Here is a 15,566-nt window from a genome sequence, read left to right as displayed (position 1 = left end):
CTAGAAGAGCACAAGGAACATTAATTTTCAATCACAGTCGAATTGGCATGCCAATAGCCCCACCAAGATCATGACCTCTTATCGGATTCTGAATCACAAAAACTAGTCAGTCTTATAAATTCCTCACTACAACTTGTCATTTTTGTGTATATGAAAAAGTAATCCAAGGCTCTTCTTGATTTGTTAGTTGAAATTGTTGCCTAATAATTTTGCCGACATCTAATAGCAGAAACCTCCACATATCCTTTCTGTACGATAGATATCTTTCAAGTAAGGTTGCAGTGGAACTGAATCAAATTTGAACATGAACCAATTCTAGTTTAACTCGAATATATTATGTTGAATTCAAATTGAATTCAATCTGATAATTTGAATTCAATCTGATCGAATATATTGTCCGAAGGTTGTTGGTGATATAATAGTATTATTAATGAAATGATATATAAAAAGTATTATTAGTGAAATGAGTAGTACCATTCATAAAATAAACAATACCATTAAAAGAGGATTTTCCATCTCTTAAGTAATTAATTTTTGTTCATTCTCATTATTAGGCTTGACCAAAGTAGTGATATTCTTGTCATGCAAAGACAAAAATATAAAGCAGAGACTAAGATTCGACATCATACATTCAATTTTTGTATACAAATAGTTTAAAATAACAAATTAAAAAAATTATTTTAGCTCCATAGTTTGACTCTAATCTCTTTCAATGATATTATTTATCTCATCGGTTATATTATTCATCTTATCAATAATATTATTTATTTTATGGATAACAATAATTATCTCATCAATGACTTTATGATGATGTATCTGGTTAGTTTGAGCTTGGTTAAAATTTGATATATTTAAACTTAGTTTAATTCGAATATAATCGCAATAATGTATTATGAATCTAATGTTAATAATTTATTATTATGCTAGCTAGTGGCATCTAGTGAGACTTGCAGATGGGATGACAGCAGCAAGGAAAATGAAGGTGGGTCCATAGGCACCGATGAACTTAATGAAAGGAGTCAAAATTTTGAACGTCCAAGTAGACTCAGACCCACAGGAGTTGCTGAATAATGTCTGACTCTCTGACTTTTCATTAAATGTATCTTCTAGTGAAGACATGGAACTAACTCCCTCCATGGATCCAGCTTGTGCTGTTATTGTTCGTTCATGAACTCATTTAGATATATATTTTCAGCAGCAGGGATCCCGTGAATGATTTTTCACAATCTTCTGCTAAAAGTTGACTCTTTTCACACTCTTTAAGTCTTTACCAATCATCGACACATTTTTTTGTCCTTTTGATTTCTGTCTTCACCATGTGACTTTGTACCTTGTTACATATACAATACAAGGTGGGTTGGTTGAGCTTTTGCATGTAAATTTGTAGAATTTGATCGAAGCTATCTCATTATCATGCAATGGATCTAGTAATAATAAAATGGATATTAATGGATACTAACTTTAACCTGTAATCAGATGATTAATTGATTTAATTATTTTTAATTAAAAATCATCTAATTAGATAATAGCACATTATATATTAATTTCTATTAGTACTCATTATATTAGTTCATTAAGTATTATTGGGAGCATCACTAACAAATTAGATTAATAGAAAACTTGAAAAATAACTAATTACCAAGTAATAATTAAGTTGGAATATTGTGATGTTTTAGATTCAAATTAGTTTTTATGTGTAGGAATTACAAGATTCTTACAATCTTATTGATGAGCAAAAATATATCTATATATATATAATTAAAAAGGTGTAATGTATTCAAAAAAAAATTTATATAAGACAATGTAATTAAAGGTGGATTTGAATTAAACTAAGTTTGAACTAAACGTTTGATCGAGTTCGCTTCAAATCTAGAATACTTAACTCATGGTGGTGATGAATTGTCAAATAAGACACTGAAAAGCCACAAAAAAGGAAGGATAAAGATTGTGGAAAATAAAAGAGAATAGAAATCGCCAAAGATGAAGTCAAAGAACATGACTAATAAAAAATTGTTGAATAATATAGATCAATTAACAATTTTTCAATAATTTGACAAAATCGAGCTAATTTAATTTGAATTCAAGCTAAGGTTATCCAAATTCAAGTTTAGATTCCTAGTTAAATACCAAATTAAATTCAAATTAACTTGATTTGAATCCATCCTCAAGAGTAATAGAGTTTTATCAAGTATAAACAAGAAAAAATTTCTTTTTAGGGTAAAGCAAGTAGAAAGTGATAACCCTAATGCTGCATGGTCCAATGGGTGTCAGAAAATGCATGGAAAGTAAGAAGGAAGAGAAGGTACAGAGTGATAGTAAAGATGGAGGACTGGCAGGAAGGTAAGCGGACCGTGACGTACATGGAGGAGTAAAACAGCGGTGGGATTTAATGGAGAATATTAAAGGCAGCGGTGTGTTTGTTTTGTTTAATGAGGCATCATTCTGTAAGCAATTATTGACTAGTCAATGACACAAGAGATGCAGCAATGGTGGCAGACTGGCAGGCACTTGCATGATTGGTGGCTGTCTTGCCTCTTTGTTATTACATTTGTATCTGTCCCTGTCTGTGCGGTCTAGGGGTTACTATATATCTTTCCCTTTTATCTGTTTTATGATTTTCATTTTTTGTTGGATTTTAGGCCCATTCGCCTATGGGTACACTCTTGAGGCTCAGGTAGTCACTGCTTCCCAGGAAAGGTAGCCTTGGAGTGCTTATCTACATTTGGTCCAAACTGCTTGAATTTAATTCGAATTTAAATCAAATTTAAATTCAAATTAATTTGAACATTTCAATTTAAACTAACTTAGATCGATTCTAATATTAAGTTTGAGTTTGAACTTCATGATGCAAGACAAAGATTGATAGGATTGTGTCTTCATTCACAAGAACACTTACAATTAATATCTTTTAATGAACGTAAAAAGATAAACAAGAATTCAATGTAATTTTTATAACACAAATCTTAAATTTGAATTTTATTGATATGCTGATAAATTGATTTATTGAATTGAATACAATAACTTAAGCTTTTTATATATGCTAATAACTCTTTTGATTAAAATAAAAATCCTAACTCTACTAAAATAAAAAACTTATTAAAATAGTACACTAATTTCACTTGAATTAAAAATATTTATTAATTTCAAATTCTAATAAACTTAGACTTTAAGTATATAATATTAAATAGAGCTTTCCTAAAACATAAACTCCTAAAAACTCAATTAATTCCAAATCAAAATAGGACTCCTAAAGGTATTAGGAAAACCAATATTTATAAAAGACTATTAACTAAATTAGACTAGAAATCCTTATTTCACATACATAAGGCTTCATATATGACTCTCATATCATCGTGCACATCCATATCATCATGTCACATTGCCAAATAAGCTTCCACATCTTCCTTGAATGTCATATCATATGCCATATCATCTCTTGTATTTGGCTTGTTCCTTCCACCATTTTAGTGCTTTCCACCCTACCACCATCTTTCCATAAGTCTTCAAAGTTATTAATATCATTCCTCTGTTAATTTGTTTTTTCCATCTAACCTATCTCGTACTTCAGATCTTTTGTTGACCTCTTTTATTTTCATGTCTCAACGTTGTCTTTCTTCCATGCCTTGGTCCCCATCGCTTCGGCTCGTTGATCTCGAGTTAGCTCATTTGGATTTGCACCAATATTGAGTTAACTTTGTTCAATCCCAATTTGAATTGAATCAAAACTTACCCCATTATATTTGTTAGCCCTGGTCCCAAATTCAAGTCAAACCGAACTTGAATATGAGTAATCTCAAACTTAACTTGAATCCATGACAACCAACTCAAGCTTGTTTGAACTAGTTGAAAATATCATCAAAGTTATCATGGAATAAATAGTATCATCGGCAAAATAAATAGTATAACCAATGTGATAAATAGTATTATCAATAGAATAAATAATATTACTAACATGATAAACAATGACACCGAAAAAAATTCCAACCAAACTGGTACTTTAATTTGAATTTAATTCGAATCAAACCAAATATTAAAATGAATCGAGATGGCTTGATTCTAATGCAACCTTAGTTAGCCCCGTGTCTTTGTTACACAGGGTGGAAATGTAAATGGGCCTATCTAAAAGCCCAAAATTTAACCTAACAAGCCATAAGACAATTAGAACCACACAACTGGGGCTTTAAGCCTTTTATCTAGTGAAATCCCCCAGAGCCCACCAAGAGCCATATCAAATGATTTAAAACTTTCTTTGCTTTTTCTTCTCATGGAAAATGTTTCAGAGAACAGAAGAGGATTCAACTAAGAAATAGGCCATAGCTGATATATAATGTTCACAGCTATGCACAAATAATTTACATTGTTAAATACCCCAAAGAAGAGGAAAAAACGTTTTGAATGTATAAGAAATGCAACATTAAAGACTTACCGGTGGGTGAAGTTGGAGTTGTATAGTTAAGAAGGTATGATTCTCTTCTCCGAAACCATCCTTTTAACTGTTCTGCCAACGGAATGGCTACTTCTGCTTCTGCTAGTGCTACTGCTACTCCCAGCTTTTCTTTCTACTGTTCGCTGCAGTATCCTAATAGGGATACCACCTAAGTCGAAGTCTTCCTTTAAAGATTTCATTAAGAACCTGAGTTCGGTGTCCAATAGCTGTGTCTTCCCACTCACAAAGGCAATGAAAGTGGGAGGCCGAGCCTTCACTTGTGTAAAATATTTTATCTTGGGTTGGGCAGATTGATCTTTCCAGGAATGCCGGCTCATGACCTGATCAAAAAGGGCATAAAGAGAGGGAGAGAGATGTTTATAATCAAATAACATTCTTAGTCATGGGAGAAAGGACTGGGAAGGCAATGGATACTGACCTTACGCAACCAACGGTTAAGTCGAGCTGTGGACAGCCTTAGACACCATTTTTCATAAGTATCAATAACCTGATGCATGACGGATATCCGGCCCCTTCCCTCTAATGCTGAAGTGAATACAACAGGTATGCCAGTCACCTGCACGTGAGGTCAAAGACTGAGCACCACTGTACAAATCACCTATTTGCTCTGAGATGTTCTCACCAATTCAAACCGGTAAAAATCTGCTAAAAGCCTTATCTTCTATGTATGAGCTCTCCGGATAGAGCTCTCAACTATCATTTTGTCACTACTAAATCATTAATGTAAACAGGCCAAATCTTATTACTTCTCATTTCAAGCTCCAAAATAGTGCACTTTCATAAGACTAAAAGTGATGACACTTCTTTGACTCTGTATATATGTACTAAGAGAATCTAGTATGAGACAAAATCTTCAACTCCACACAAACAGAATATAGATTTGATTCTATGGCAACGATATACAACATCAAACAAGAAAAATACAAACCACATTCTGGCAAAGCTCAAGTAATGTAAAAATTTCACAGCTTGACGAACCTGGGGTATAACTGTTTGTATTTCTAGAGGGACAGCTTCCTTGACCCTCTTATACAGGGCAGAATTCTTTCTCCCACTTAGAAGATCCATTTTGTTGACAATAACAACCAAACCACGCCCTTCTTCCACAGTCCGTCTTGCTATAACTACTTCTGCATGTGTCATACTACGTCTAGCCTTTGCAATCTAATCATCATACATGCGATGAACCTTATAAGCATATGTATCATACATACAGGAAAGTTTCAAACAAATTTTGTTGTTTGCATAGATGTCTTCCATCCATTTTTTACAAAACTCCTTGTATTAAATTGTGATGAGCAGCTGTTTCTATGTTCCAACATGCAATCCACCATGATCAAGGCCCCACAAAATTTTATCAAAAATGGATTTCAAAATCTTTTCTGCTAATAGCATTATCCACATTGTCATCATGTCACACAAAAATGTCATGAGTCTTTAGAAATACTGATGTGTTAGTAATCTACATTACACAAGACATGAAAGACTTAAAGAAGTTGAAATTATTTTTAGCATCTAGGATTAAAATACAACAATCATGGGATCAAGGCATTGTCATAGCTAAAAAATATATGTATCATATTTGACAAACCTCTTCTGCATCAAGGACCAAAGCAATTACATGAGCTCTCATCAGATTTTTTCTTGATTGCATGATGCTCAATGATGCTGGTCCTTTCTCCCTATCTGTCCTTTGCAACCAACCTGCAGTGTCAACCTGAGAAGTAATCAACAATAGTATTGAAAAATGAATAATTACCAACAAGGAACAAAAGCAAAAACTGAAATATGTCCCTGAAAGATTAAGAAGATAAGAAGGCCAAACATTGCATATAAGCTCTACGATTACCACAGGTATGCTGACCACATACAATACCTACTTCATTGATATCATTCAGCCAATCTCCATTTCAATATAATCATAATCAATATCCCAAAATAAAGAATAACTAAACAAAAAAAAGAAAAAGAAAGGAATGAAGCAAGGAATTAAACTTTTTAAACAATTTATTTTACTGCTCATAAAGTGGAAAAAATTGCCCCTCACCGCCTAAACAAGAAGTTACAAAATGAACATGTCAAACAACTAGCAAACTGATACACTTAAGATACACAGTTTTCATCAAAAGAAGAGAAAAGGAAGCAACCATGTCTTAATATCGAATAGAGTAATGCAAATCTGATATGTACCAAGTATACTGTTCTCCCTTGATACTCAAAGTGCACTCTCACTGAATCTCTGGTCAAACCAGCTTCTGGACCCACCAGCACACGGTCTTCTTGTAACAAAGCATTCAGCAAGGTTGACTTCCCAACATTAGGCCTTCCTACAATTGCTAACTGTAATGGCAACTTAGACTCATCAACCTCACCAGAGCTGCTGTCCTGACCAGAACTATCATCTTGACAGCAATTATCTAAATAAGTCAAAAAGAAAAGCAGAGTCAGGGTAGGGAAAAGAGGTAAGCAATCATATTACTAGACACTCACTTACCGTATCTGTATCATATATCACACAAACTTTATTCAGACACCAATTCACTAAAATGTTATTATTTGCACCAAAAATGCTATACAAAACATTAAAGAGTACAGACTTAGATACAGAAATTAAACAGTTAATCGAAGAAAACGAAAAAAGAATCTATGATCTTACTATTTAAGACTTGGACCATAAAATCCTCAAGTGAAGGGCGAAGAGCTTCATAAAGTTCTGTCATCCCCAATCCAGTCTCTGCAGAAATAGCAATAGGGTCCCCAAATCCTAACATAAGGGCTTCAGCAGCAGCACCAGCAAGAGAGCCAGTGCCATCAAGAAGATTTTCAGACTTATTCATCACCACCAAAGGCTTGATTCGTGGTGCATGTCTACGCAACCACTTTCCAACCTCCAAATCCAAGGGATGAAGTCCAGCTCTGGAAATAAAATAACATTGAGAAAGGAATTCATACTATTGCACCCAACAAAACAAAACATAAACATAAGAACACAGTTATATTTTCAGGGAAAAAGGTGGCTGCGAATTGCAACCCATTTTTCATATACTCCTAAGGAATGTGACTATCATATATTGCAGCACAAAGAAACCCTTATATATAGGACATTATAACAATAGTAATTAAAAATTTATCATTCCAATGCAAAAAATGTTACATGTGTTTACAGATAGTCATTATGAAGATGTTAAGGTCCAAAATTTGTCACTGTAAGCATTGGAAAAAATTAGCTCAAACAATAATACTTCATAAAGTACGCAAACAAATCCACCAAAACTAACCTCACATCAATTAAGAAAATTGCAAATTGAGTCTTTGCAAGAACGTTTGCAGTCATCCCTGCAGTTCTATCAAGAATAGACCCAGAAGTTGCTTCAGTTTCCAAGCCAGCTGAATCCAAGACCCTAAATCTCAAATCACCAAGTTTAGCAATCCCCTCTCTTATGTCCCTAGTAACATGATCATCTGGCGTGTTGTAAACCAAAGCCTCCTTCCTCCTAATCAGCCTAACAGTCAACAAAAAGAAACAACAAAATTACATGTGAACACAGAATAAACCTTACCGCACATATAACACCGTTTAAAATATGTTCAAAAAAAAAAACTTAGCAAATGAAACCAAAATAGGTTTTCTGTTATTAATTTTCAAGAACAAATCCATCAGCAAATTCGATAGCTTACTTCAACAATTTCCAAAACTATTACTCGATAACAAAAAGACTGTATTAGATTTACAAACATGAACGAGAACATAGATTAAAACTAACCGGTTAAACAAAGCTGACTTGCCCACATTAGGACGTCCAATAATCATCACAGTGGGAAGCAAATTAATATTGACCTTGGTGAAATCAATTGGTTTCTCATAAAAATCCTTAGCTTTCTGGTCTTTATCAATCTCAATATGTGAGTTCTCCCTATTCCCATTTGCAACGACCACACAAAAGCCCCTAGAAGCTCCAGCTCCAAGAACAAAATCATAATGCAAGCTCGAATCCAGATTAGACAGTGAACCTAAGAAGCAACACACAATCAATTATCAACACATAACAAAAAACAAGATATAAAATCGACAAAGAGGGAGCGAGAGAGAGGCAGAAGTGCACCGATTAATGAAGGTTTAACATGGGAGGAGTTCAATTGGGTTCTGCGGAAGAAGCTAAAACGAGAATGGCTCTGGCTCTTTCGGGCCGAAAGAACCCGAACCCATGAGCGGAACATGGATTGTTAGCTTGCTATTGTATTCAAAATCGTTTCTTTATGCTGAGAAAAGCTGGAAGCAACTTCAAACTCAGCGAGGGAGAAGGTCTCTGGAACCAAAAGTTCTGTAGTTTTTTTTTTTTTTTTTTTTTGGCGGCGGACATGACAAAGCTTATTGCAAACTACACCGTTTTAAAAACAATAAAACATTAAAATGACTATTTAACACTAATTTTCACGTGCAAAGCAAGCAAACACTTGGAGAGCAGGGTAAATAAATTGCTCTTAACAACATAAATAGCATCAAATTTACTTTTTAAAAAATATTAAAATAATAATTTTATTATTTTTTAATAAAATTTGAAAAAAAGAATTAAAAATATTTTAATTCTTTTACAATTTTAAAAAATTGGGTGGAAGTCCTTAAAACTTTAGCCTTAATTGAATCTGATTGTGAAAAGACAAAATCTATATATAAAGAAAATAAATATCAAACTTATAACAACAAATCCCATATTTGGATTTTGGCCACCTCTTATTCTATTAATGCTCCGAAACTAAAAACCTAGTTTTAGACTTTAGAACAAGGAGCCAAACTACATGTTCTTCACTTTTTATTATTTAAATTGATTTAAAATATTTTATAGATGAGAAGATTTCTTATAGAATGAATGTTTATAATATATTACTAATTAATAAATACAATTGCAGACTAGTAATGTATATATGTAATACTAATTTTACCAAAATAATGCCTTAAAAGTCTATATATTTTGATGGAAGGTACGAATCCCATGTCTCATATTTAGACTGAAAAATTTGTTCTCAAAATTAATTATTGAGAACCCATATATATATTTATATATTTTTATATAAGTTTTATATTTTGCGCTTGGAATTGTATCAAAATATTCATTACACATAAATTTTTGTTAACCTTGTTTACTTTTCAACTCTATAATAAATCAATGAATACTCTTACTACTAGCAGTTAGGTTCATCAAATTTCAACTTCTTCAGGTTAGTGTTCACTTAAAAAGCATAGAAAATATGGTTTAAAAAAATGTCAAAATTTTAGTCCAAACTCTTATGGTATATGAACTCAATCTACTATCACTAATAAAATAACCAACCAAGGAATTGGAGAAACAAAATACCTCATGAAAGAATTGAAATTTTAATTTTCAAACAAAATAACATTATATGTACTTATAATACATATAAATGTTAACATGTCACATCATATGATTATATATTAGAGAATTTTAATTTAAAATTATTAAATCATATAAGAATACATCAACTTTATATTCATGTTATACTCATTTTTATTGCATCAAGTGTTATTGTTTATAAATTCAAAAACTTTCATGACAAAGCAAGGTGAATATGCGAGGAGAAGTGAAGTATTAATAGCAATAATTTTAATATACTTCTAATAAGTATAAACACGTGTTTAAACATTAATATGTTATTATTTGATTAAGTAATTTTAAATTAAAAATAAAATATCATTTAATCATATAATAATACGTTAATATTTATACATATATTCATACACATGTTAGTCAGTGTATATAGTACTACTTGTAGTAATAGTGACAATATTACATGTAAAACTATATAAATAATATTTTGTTTATATATATATATATATATATATGTTATCACTAACAATATAATAGTACTTTCCTCTTTTGGAAACTCTTCAATTTTAGTTTCAAAATAAAATCATGTATTATTTGATTAATAAAACTATGTGCATATATTGTTTAGTATGTGATTAGATATATAAATGATTTTTTATCATATAATCAAATGATTTTGAATTAATAATAAAATAATATTCAATCATATAATAATAATTATATATTCAAAAGTGGTTATACATAGTTATACTCTTGTTTGATAATGTTTTTAAGATTTATATAAACAAAATAATTGGTAAGTAATATAAAATTTGTGAATAATTAACAAACAATATTATATGTATTCAATTTTGAATTTCTAATTTAATATTTAGATAATATATTATTGTGTCATTAGGTTTTTATATCTTTAAATTAAAATCATTTAATTACCTTATAAGAAAAAATCTAATTGAGTATTTTAAAGTAAACAACCTTAGTTTTATTTATTAGTAATTAGTTAAAAAATATTTAATTAAGTTGAAATCTAACAAAACCCCCAAATTCTAATTAATTACATTATAACCCAAAAACAGAACCACGAATAAACATAAACCCTTTGTTTTTTTGTTGCACATTTATTTATATTATTCTTTCCTTTTCTCTCAATCTATTTTCTCTTTGTTCTACTTCTACACAAACAAATCTCAACCCAAAATTGTCTCCTACTTTCTCTTTCCCATATTTTTTTCTTCTGGGTTCCTTTCAAAATTGTGTTTTTTTAACCCGGTTTTGTCAATTCAAACTCCCTGACAAAAGCCCTAATTCCTAAATTAAGCTTCTTTTTAGACCCTTTGTTTTAAAATTCTATTCATTAGACTCTTCTCTTTCTTGTTTTCTTGATTACCCACCAACCGTATTTGTTATACAAGTGTCTATGGAGGGAATACCGCACCCAATACCGAGAACTGTGGAGGAAGTCTTCACCGACTTCAAGGGCAGACGATCTGGCTTGATCAAGGCTTTAACTACTGGTTTAATTTTTGTTTGTCTATTTAATTTATGTGTTTGTTTTGTTCCTGTGTTTGTGTTTGTGAAATGGGTTTCTTTTTTTTTTTTTTTTTTGATTTTCTTGGTTGTTTGTTGCAGATGTTGAGAAGTTTTACCAGCAGTGCGATCCTGGTGGGTTTATTTTTACTTTTAATATAATATTTTTGTTGTTGTTGTTGTAATTTAAGGTGTTATGTTGACTGAAAAATTGCTTGTTATGAAGTTTTTTTTTTTTTTTGTAGGTGTGGAGTTGACTCATGTGTTGCTTGTATTATATTAAGTTTGTGTAGTTATATCGGTTAATAAATGTGTTATGAATTGTTAGGTTCCAGGTTTGGTGGGTTTCTTTTAGTGGTTTTGATTACTTTTGCAGTTCATGGTTTTATGATGAATGCAAGGATTGAATTTTTGTTTCGAAGACAGTTCTTTTGAGGCTTTGCATTTTTTCTCAGGGTTTCTTTGTTTCTTACGTAAATGGTATTATGTGATACATTTTTTTGGAGTCAAACTAACAACAATTTGATTTCTCCGCATGTGAAAACCTAGGCTGTCTATTTAATAACAAAGAGCTTGTTACTTTGTTGCACTTGCAGAGATCAATCTGCATAGCTTCCTGGCTCCTGGCTTGGAGAAAATTCTGAAGTTTTAGTACTTATGTTGGTTGGGTGCTTGTGGGAAGTGGATGGTTATTTCCTGTAGACTACTGGGCACTTTACCCTGTCGCTGTTCATATTTTTTGTAATTATGATAATATTTTTTGGTTTCTTTGTTTGTCCAAATGATATTGTTAATGTTTACTTCACTTATTCTGCCAATGTGTATCAGTTGTAATGCTATTTAGTGTGATTCACTATTAAACAATGAGCCATTGTGCTTGTGTCATACCAGCATTGCAGGCAATAGGGAAATGTGAATACAAGCAAAATTACTCTCATTTGTAAAAATTAGGCTCAAATGGCTGCTTGATGGCAAAACATTGACAAATTCTAATGGTAGTAATTATGTTTGTTGGATTCATGCTGTTTGGTTTGTGGAACTATACTGTTATATTCAATTTGTATCCTTTGCATATAGTTTCTTTATAGTTATTCATGTCTGTTATTTACTCAGTTGCAAGTCTTGTTTTGGTAAATATGTCTTGTTCATTTATTATTTTTGTTGTATTAAGTGGTGTGCACAGTTTCACAAGTTAGTGTGGTTAATTACAACAAACAAAAAGGGACATAGAGATTCACGAAAATTACTGCCATAATCAAATGCCATTCATTTTGTCTTGGTTGTTTACTGTTTATATCTAAATGGTGCCAGAAAAATTTTTAGAATTGTTTTTCACATGTTACACAGTGCTTATGTACTCTTATTCATTATGAAATACTGATTTTATTTTCAATACAACTATGTATACCTATTTTTGGTACACAAATATGTGCACACTTATATGTGTTATCATATTATTGAGTGATTTTGAATTAAGGATAAAGTGATACCTACTCATGTGATGACACATATAAGTGTGTATACAATTGTGTACCCAAAGTGGGTACACATAGTATTGCTCTCTTATTTTATTTGTAATAAGTTGGCATGGGAGAATGGGAAATGATAATTTAACAATTCAAGACAGAAATGTGAGTTGTTGAAGATTCTAATTTATGCTTACAGAAAAGGAGAATTTGTGCCTATATGGACTTCCTACTGAGACATGGGTAGTTAGCCTGCCTGTTGAGGAAGTGCCTCCTGAGCTTCCTGAGCCAGCTTTAGGTATAAATTTTGCGAGGGATGGAATGCAGGAGAAAGACTGGTTATCATTGGTTGCAGTGCATAGCGATTCCTGGTTGCTTGCTGTTGCATTCTACTTTGGTGCACGCTTTGGATTTGGCAAGAATGAAAGGTATGGATTCTTTTAACTGCTTGTCATATTAAATGCCATTTAACCACTTGTCATAAATGTTGTCGACAAGTTTGATGTATAATCTGCTTGAACTCATTGTCAGTTGCCATCATATTATTGGTTCTCAAATAGTAATGTGCAAAGCACATTAACGATTTTTTTTATTTATCATATAGAGTGAAAATTTCTGATTTATTCCCTGCTGGTATTTGGTTAATTTGTTTTGAGAATTTCATTTTTTCCTTTATATTATTTTAGTCCTATACATCTCCTTAACGAATATTCTATATTTTGACCTGTTTTAGCATTTCATTTTAAAAGTTAGACTTGTTCTTCCCTTAGGTTACTTTTTTAGATATGGTTCACTAGACAAATTTTTTTATCTGTGTGTTTTTAATACTCATTTGTGTACTATTATGATCAAATTTTTCACTCCTTCCTTGTCTTCATTTTGTTCTCATCAAGACCTTTGTTCATTTGATGCCTTCATGGAAGCTCATTACCACCACGTTTTTTTATGTTACTAGATAACCAAAGGTGTAATTAGATACTAAACTAGTTTTAAGGTTGAGATGTGTCTGAATCAGGGCAAAGACTTGGTGAAAATTTAAGGTGTTGATTTCAGAAGTTTCGTTTACATATTTTATAATATTGATATAATAATTGATATTGTGTCTTATGATTATGAAATGTGGAAAGTCCCCGGCTCTGATGATTCTGTGTACTAATTGTGTCTTCAACAATTTAAATAGTGTCCTTCTTCTTCTTCTGTCCCTGATCTCCTCTCTCCAAACAATTGGTTTATGATCTTAATTTACATTGTTGAGTTGAAATGAATCAAATATCAGTGTCTTGGTATTTGTTTTATATTTTCTGCACTGCTGTGTGGCATATTTAATAATTGACATGGCTTTTTATTTACTTTATTAGATAAGTTCTTTCTTATTGTTTTGCATTCATCTCTTTCGTATAACAGGTTACATCATCTACTGAATGATGATATTATGCATTTGAGCTGTCCCAGATGAGAAGTTTACTAGTCACAGTGATAAGCTTATGTCATTATTGGTTCTCTGATGTTTTTTGGTTGAACTTTTAATAACTTAAAATTGACCATTATTCATGTAGATCTCTTAAACAGATGGCAAACTAGAACAAATTGAATCTTATATTGTGGAAATATTGTTCAAATTATGGTAGATATAGGAAGCCTCTGATGACCTGTCTTTTACCAGCAGGTCGAGAGTTTGGTTTTAACTTTGATTTGAACTGGATATTACAGGAAGAAACTCTTCCAGATGATAAATGAAATGCCGACAATATTTGAAGTTGTGACAGGAAATGTTAAGCTACCAAAAGAACAATCTGCTACTACTCATAATAGTGGCAAAAGCAGCAAATCAAGCGGGAAGGTGGTGAGCTTTTAAACTAGATACCTGCTTTTTTATATATCTACATCAAATTGTTTTCATTCACACTATGGATAAATCATTAAAGCAGTCTCGTCAACCTGAGCACCAGGCCAAGGCAGTGAAGATGTCTTCACCACCAAAGGATGAAGATGATAGTGGGGAGGAAGAGGAAGAAGATGATGAGCAGGGTGCCACTTGTGGGGCATGCGGGGATAACTATGGCACTGATGAGTTCTGGATTTGCTGTGATGTGTGCGAGAAATGGTTCCATGGTAAATGTGTAAAGATCACACCTGCAAAGGCCGAGCATATTAAGCAGTACAAGTGTCCCAGTTGCAGTAGCAAGAGGGCTAGAGTTTAAAGTTAGATCTGAAGTTGGGAGTACAACACCAATTAAACTTAGCGGACAGGGTTTAGAACTTTTTTTCATTACAGTTTGAAAGTAAAACAGATACCTGTTTTTAGTTAATGAATTTGAAACCTTCTGGTTCCTGTTCTGTTTCATTTCTGTGGATTTGTGTTTTTCAATTGTTGCCAGCATTTACAAATGTAAATGTTGGTGCATTTTTCTGGTTTGGTTCAACGCACATTGTTCAATATCTGCATCATTGATATCGTTTGGAAAGAGCTGGTGTTTACGTGTTTGGTAGTGTCTTTTTGGTAACTAAATTTCAGGATGGAATGATATGGAAGTTCATTTTGTACAAATCAGCCAATATAGTAGGATGAAAATTATTTCCATCTAGGGTTGCAGAAGATATCAACTTACACTATTTTAAGCTCATTCTAGGTCTTGGCTGTGGCTATTATTGTTCCATAAAATTAGATACTGAGTGTATGTTCCGATCTACTAGTCTAATTCACTATTAATATATTATTTATTTTAGATACACAAATCATTTTAGAATTTTGCAACCTAAAAGTTGTTTTGATGGATCTAT

General features: G+C 32.0%; 2 protein-coding genes across 9 annotated transcripts; one reads left to right on the top strand and one right to left on the bottom strand.

Annotated features, from left to right (window-relative positions):
- Positions 1-2,946: 2,946 nt before the first annotated feature.
- Positions 2,947-8,813, bottom strand: LOC123193221 (GTPase Der). Of its 3 annotated transcripts, none has more exons than XM_044606065.1 (10): positions 8,551-8,813; positions 8,212-8,458; positions 7,726-7,950; positions 7,104-7,363; positions 6,638-6,864; positions 6,039-6,164; positions 5,426-5,611; positions 4,866-5,003; positions 4,427-4,767; positions 2,947-3,839 (listed from the first exon to the last, which is right to left on the bottom strand). In XM_044606065.1, exons 1-9 carry the CDS (start codon positions 8,663-8,665, stop codon positions 4,453-4,455), a joined length of 1,839 nt encoding a protein of 612 aa, XP_044462000.1. In that variant the 5' UTR covers positions 8,666-8,813; the 3' UTR covers positions 2,947-3,839; positions 4,427-4,452. The 3 variants fall into 3 exon arrangements, with proteins under 3 accessions (XP_044462000.1, XP_044461999.1, XP_044461998.1); XM_044606064.1 differs by having other exon boundaries at positions 2,947-3,749; XM_044606063.1 differs by lacking the exon at positions 2,947-3,839 and having other exon boundaries at positions 4,234-4,767; positions 8,551-8,812.
- A 2,103-nt stretch (positions 8,814-10,916) lies between these two features.
- On the top strand, positions 10,917-15,250 carry LOC123193220 (PHD finger protein Alfin1-like). Of its 6 annotated transcripts, none has more exons than XM_044606059.1 (5): positions 10,917-11,306; positions 11,422-11,454; positions 12,985-13,213; positions 14,496-14,625; positions 14,711-15,250. In XM_044606059.1, the coding sequence occupies exons 1-5, from the start codon at positions 11,210-11,212 to the stop codon at positions 14,984-14,986; spliced, it is 765 nt and encodes a 254-aa protein (XP_044461994.1). In that variant the 5' UTR covers positions 10,917-11,209; the 3' UTR covers positions 14,987-15,250. The 6 variants fall into 6 exon arrangements, with proteins under 6 accessions (XP_044461994.1, XP_044461997.1, XP_044461996.1 ...); XM_044606062.1 differs by having other exon boundaries at positions 10,918-11,306; positions 14,735-15,250; XM_044606061.1 differs by having other exon boundaries at positions 10,918-11,306; positions 14,496-14,628; positions 14,735-15,250.
- Positions 15,251-15,566: the final 316 nt, after the last annotated feature.

Source organism: Mangifera indica, chromosome 12 (assembly GCF_011075055.1).
Source record: "Mangifera indica cultivar Alphonso chromosome 12, CATAS_Mindica_2.1, whole genome shotgun sequence".
NCBI classification, from domain to species: Eukaryota; Viridiplantae; Streptophyta; class Magnoliopsida; order Sapindales; family Anacardiaceae; genus Mangifera; species Mangifera indica.
The sequence above is the reverse complement of the archived record's forward strand: the minus strand, read 5'-3'. Positions and strand labels throughout refer to the sequence as shown.

Bases quoted from the DNA above. Each gene is read 5' to 3' on its own strand.
- LOC123193221 (XM_044606065.1), bottom strand. From the start codon at position 8,665: ATGTTCCGCTCATGGGTTCGGGTTCTTTCGGCCCGAAAGAGCCAGAGC. The intron at 5,612-6,038 runs GTTTGTCAAATA...TATGATGATTAG, and splicing joins TGGTCCTTGATGCAGAAGAG to ATTGCAAAGGCTAGACGTAG. The intron at 5,004-5,425 runs GTTCGTCAAGCT...CCTCACGTGCAG, and splicing joins TACAAACAGTTATACCCCAG to GTGACTGGCATACCTGTTGT.
- LOC123193220 (XM_044606057.1), top strand. From the start codon at position 11,210: ATGGAGGGAATACCGCACCCAATACCGAGAACTGTGGAGGAAGTCTTC. The intron at 11,307-11,421 runs GTTTAATTTTTG...TGTTTGTTGCAG, and splicing joins GATCAAGGCTTTAACTACTG to ATGTTGAGAAGTTTTACCAG. The intron at 11,455-12,984 runs GTGGGTTTATTT...TTATGCTTACAG, and splicing joins TTACCAGCAGTGCGATCCTG to AAAAGGAGAATTTGTGCCTA.